At 44.1% G+C, this 5,000-nt stretch overlaps 1 protein-coding gene across 7 annotated transcripts in view; it reads left to right on the forward strand.

The window, feature by feature from the left end:
* Positions 1-5,000, forward strand: part of LOC127000312 (carbohydrate sulfotransferase 4-like) — a 53,414-nt gene that overhangs the window by 35,144 nt on the left and 13,270 nt on the right. Inside the window, exon 1 of one of the 7 annotated variants that reach the window (XM_050863888.1) lies at positions 1,395-1,551. The exons of the other annotated variants lie outside the window; for them this stretch is intronic. Within the exon in view, the coding sequence (XP_050719845.1) occupies positions 1,543-1,551 (9 nt within the window). The 5' untranslated portion in view covers positions 1,395-1,542. Of the gene's footprint in view, positions 1-1,394; positions 1,552-5,000 lie in introns of those variants that run through there. 7 annotated transcript variants of the gene reach the window in all.

Below are 5,000 nucleotides of genomic sequence, written 5' to 3' on the forward strand. Positions count from 1 at the left end.
CCAGTGAAGTTTATCGTGCGGCTTGAAGACCATCCTCGGAGTAGTACGCTTTGCTTCTACAACGTCACGAGTACTTTGTTGCCTGTTGTCCTTGTTGCGCGCTACCAGGCAGACCGTTAAGTGACTCTGGGTACCCGTGAAGTTCATCGTGCGGCTTGAAGACCATCCTCGGAGTAGTACGCTTTGCTTCTACGACGTCACGAGTACTTTGTTGCGTGTTGTTCTTGTTCCCCGCTACCAGGCAGACCGTGAAGTGGCGCGAAGCTTATCTTGACCGCCCTCGAGGTTGTACGTTTTGCCTCTTCGTCACTTCAAAAGGAAAACATGAGTACTTTGTGTCCCTCGTGTTGACCTTGTTCCCCGCTACCCGGAAGGCCGTAAAGTGATTCTGGATTCTCGTGAGGTTTATCCTGTGGCTTGAAAACCGTCCTCGAGGTCATATACTTTGCCTCTGCGCCGCTTCAAAAGGATGATAAGTGCTGTTGTTCGTCGTTACGTAATTACCAGACCATCAGCGTAAATCACTCCCGCCATAATGATGCATAATAAGTGAAGAAGATGACCACGATAAGGCTTCTGGTAACACGAAGAACGAGTACCTCTCATTCTTCTTCGGTAGCTTCTTCGAACTGACTCTGTTTGCATAAAGGAACACGATAAGGATTCTAGCAACACGAAGACCTCATAGTGACCTCCCGTTCTTCGTCTTCGGCACCAGCATCGGAGTCCTCAATTTGCGTAAGGAAACACGGTAAGGATTCTAGCAACACGAAGACCTCATAGTGACCTCCCGTTCTTCGTCTTCGGCAGCATCAAAGTCCTTCATCTGCATAAGGGAACACGGTAAGGCTCCTGGTAACACGAAGACCTCATAGTAACCTTCCATTCTTCGTCGTCTTCTTCGGCAGTGGCATCGAACTCAGTCCATTCGCGTGATCCATTAGTTCCCGAAGAATATAAAAGGGACTAGAGCGAAAGTGAACGAGCCAGAAAGTAAAGAAAAAGGAATACCTCCCCTTCTTCCTCTTCTAAGTCTTCATCGGCAGTGGCATCGAAATCAGACCATTCGCATCATTCATAAGTCCCCGAAGAATACATACGGGCGAGCAAATAAACCGACAACAAACAAGTTCAACACGAAGACGATCCACCTCCCCTTCTTCTTCGTCTTCTTCGTCAGCGTCATCGAACTCACCCCCTCCACGTCATTCATAAGTCCCCGAAGAATATATACGAGCGAGTAAACCAACAACAAACGAATCCAACACGAAGGCCATCCACCTCCCCTGCTTCTTCGTCTTCTTCGTCAGCGTCATCGAACTCACCCCCTCCACGTCATCCATAAGTCCCCGAAGAATATATACGAGCGAGTAAACCAACAACAAACAAGCCAGTGAGTGAAGAAGAAGCAACTCCGGGCAACATATAAACATTGAAAAAACTGAACATCTGCGGTGACATCTCTAAAAAAGAAAAGAAAAAAAAGACCGAAGAACTCACACTCAAAGCCAACACACACACACGTGGACAAACACCTGTAATATGTCAAAGGTATGTTACCAGGTGAACGGAATTGGGTGAACGAGGGCGTATCCACATAGCTAAGAACGGGAGAAGGGAGGGAGGAGGGAGAGGGAGAGAAGGGAAGGGGGGAAGGAAGGGAATAGAAGAGGAGGATGAGATGAAGAGGACGAAGGGAAGAAGGAAGGAGAAGAGAAGGGGAAGGAAGGAAGAACCATAAAAAAGGAATGATATAGAAAACGAAGATAAGAGGGAAGGGGAGTAATGAACGAAGGGTGAAGGAGAATGAAAGAGAACGAAAGGAGGGAAGGGAGAAGGGGAAGGAAGGAGGAGGAGGAGGAGGAGAGAGGGGAAGCAGGAGTCTCAGTGGCGGGGTTGGAGCGCGGAGTGGTTGAGTAAGGCAGTGAAAGGAGTTTACCTGCGGCTCGGCTCTCCGTCCAAGGTAAAGGTTTAAATGGCAACTTGAAGACGGTGAGTGTGGCAGCCGTTCAAAGAGATATACGTGTCTGTGTGTGTGTGTGTGTGTGTGTGTGTGTGTGTGTGCTTAGCTGTTCCTCCTCCTCACATAGCTACTACTACTACTACTACTACTACTACTACTACTACTACTACTATTACTACTATTACTACTACGCTAATTGAGATGAGGTAATTGATATAGGGTAATCTTTTTTAATGAGACGTGATGAAATAGTATGTGTGTGTGTGTGTGTGTGTGGGTGAGTGGGTGGGTGTGAAGATGGAGAAAATATACAAGTCGGAGGAAAGAAGGAAGAGAAAAGAAAGAAGAAAGAAAATAATGAAGGAAAGAAAGTATGAAGGATGGATGAATAAAAAGGAAATAGAAGGAGGAGGTGAAGGAGGAGAAAGGAAGAAATGAGGAGAGAGAAAGGAATCAAGAAATGGAAGAATGAGAGAGAAAGGCAGAAAAGAAAATTAACAGGAAAAAAACAGGAAAAAAAGCGAATGGAGGGAACAATAGAATAAAGGAGGGAAATAAGAGATAACGGAGTAAAAAACGAAGCAAAAGAAATAAAAGAAAAAATAAATAAATAGAGAATGATGATAAGAAGGAACTCATAAAAGAAGGAAAAGAAGAAGGAATAGGGAAAAGATGATGTTTAAGAGGAAAAGAAAAAAAGTGAAAGGAGGAAGAATGGAAAAAGGAAATGACGAAGAGAAGGAAAGGGAGGAGAAGGAGGAGGAGGAGGAGGAGGAGGAGGAGGAGGAGGAGGAGGAAAGGAAGGAGGAGCCGCGACCTGTTGCTTCCAGACCTCTCTCTCTCTCTCTCTCTCTCTCTCTCAAATCTGCCTTTCACTTTCTTAAGCTTTCACTTCTCATTCTCTTTGTCTGTCTGTCTGTATGTATGTGTGCATGTATGTGCGTATGTGTGCGTGTGCGTATAATCCACGCACACACTCACACACGCACGAACCGGAAGTGGAGCCCAAGGAAGGATGGTCACGTGTCCTGATGATGTCATTATCGCTCTCTCTCTCTCTCTCTCTCTCTCTCTCTCTCTCTCTCTCTCTCTCTCTCTCTCTCTCTCTCTCTCTCTCTCTCTCTCCTAATCCTTTCCTTTGTTTCTCCTCCTCCTCCTCTTCCTCTTCCTTATAATCCATATATTTTTCTGCTTCGTTTTCATTTCCTCTTCTCTTATTCTTCATTTTCTTCTTTTTCTTCTTCTTTTCATACTCTTATTCATATTATTCTCTTCTTCGTTTTGGTTGTAAATGAGCCAGGTAGAACACGCAGCAACGGTTCTAAGTTCAACAAATACAGATTCAGCAAAGACATAGGCAAGAATCAGTTTACCAATAGAGTGGTGGATGAGTGGAACAGGCTTGGGAGTCATGTTGTGGGTGCCAATACCATAGATGCATTCAAGAGGAGGTTGGATAAGTGTATAGTGAGGTAAGGTGGGGTTAGGCTTACAGGAGGTGCCTTGTATGGACCAACCGGCCTCTTGCAGACTCCTTACGTTCTTATGTTCTTATGTTCACCTTCATCTTCTTGTTCTTGTTCTTCTTCCTTGGCATCTTCTTTATCCTCTTCATCTTATTCTTGTTCTTCCTCCTCCTCTCTCTTCTCCTCCTCCTCTTCCTCTTCTTCCTCCTCCCGCATTCGTTGTGAAGAAATAAAAGGATTGAACACAAGGACTTAAGTAATCCAACTCTCCTATGCTTAGCGGCGTTCGCGAGACACTCCCTACACACACACACACACACACACACACACACACACACACACACACACACACACACACACACACACACACATACACACACACACATGTTTTAGTTCGTGTATTATTTTCGTCTCTGTTTCTCCTACCCCCAAAGAGAGAGAGAGAGAGAGAGAGAGAGAGAGAGAGAGAGCATGAGGCTGACACTGACAAGACAAAAAAGAGAGAAAAGTTTCCGTCCTGCTCTCTCTCTCTCTCTCTCTCTCTCTCTCTCTCTCCTTGATTTGTCAGAGAGAGAGAGAGAGAGAGAGAGAGAGAGAGAGACTTAGTTCAATAGAGAGACAGACAGACACATTGGCACATATTCTCCTCCTAACTCATTTATCTTCTGTCAGCGTAAACACATTATGATCAGATTCTTCCTCTTCCTCTTCCTCCTCCTCCTCCTCCTCTTCCTCTTCCTCTTGGCAACCTCTTTCTCCTTCCTCTAATTTTTTCTTCTCTTCGTCTTCTTTTAATTTTATCTTCTTCATTTTTCACTTCCCTTTTGCTTCTTTTCTTTCTTTCTTTCCTTATTCCTCCTCCTCCTTTTTCTTTCTTTTGTTTTTTCTTCCTTTTTCATTCTTTTATTTCCATTTTTTTTATCTCTTTGATCGTCTTTTGTTTCTTGGGTGTCTTCTTCCTCCTCTTCCTTCTCTTCCTCTTCCTTCTCCTTCTCTTTGCGTGTATTTCTCTCTTTCATGATTACTCTTTTTTTCTCATTTCATTTCAATTATTTTCTTTTTCTTTTTCTTCTCATTTCTTTCATTGTTGTTGTCATATCTTTTCTTACTGTCATTCTTCCTCCCTTCTTCCTCCCTTCCTTCCTTCCTTTCTTCATTCATTCCTTTTCTTCCTGTCTACTTCTCTTTCTTTCTTCTATCGTTTTCCTCACCTCATCTCCTCCTGCTCCTCTTCCTCCTTCTCTTCCTTTCCTTTTTTCCTACGTTTCTTCGCCTATTCCATCTTTTACCTCACTTTATCTTCTCCACCTCCTCCTCCTTCTCCTCTCTCCTTTCTTTCACCTCTTCCTTCCTACGTTTCTTCCTTACTTCCATCTTTTTCTTTACCTTCTCTTCTCCTCCTCCTCCTCTTCTCTCCTTTCTTTCACCTCTTCCTTCCTACGTTTCTTCCTTACTTCCATCTTTTTCTTTACCTTCTTTTCTCCTCCTCCTCCTCCTCTTCTCTCCTTTCTTTCACCTCTTCCTTCCTACGTTTCTTCTCCTCCATCTATTACTTCACCTATCACCTCCTC

This window comes from Eriocheir sinensis, chromosome 18 (genome assembly GCF_024679095.1).
Source record: "Eriocheir sinensis breed Jianghai 21 chromosome 18, ASM2467909v1, whole genome shotgun sequence".
NCBI lineage: Eukaryota > Metazoa > Arthropoda > Malacostraca > Decapoda > Varunidae > Eriocheir > Eriocheir sinensis.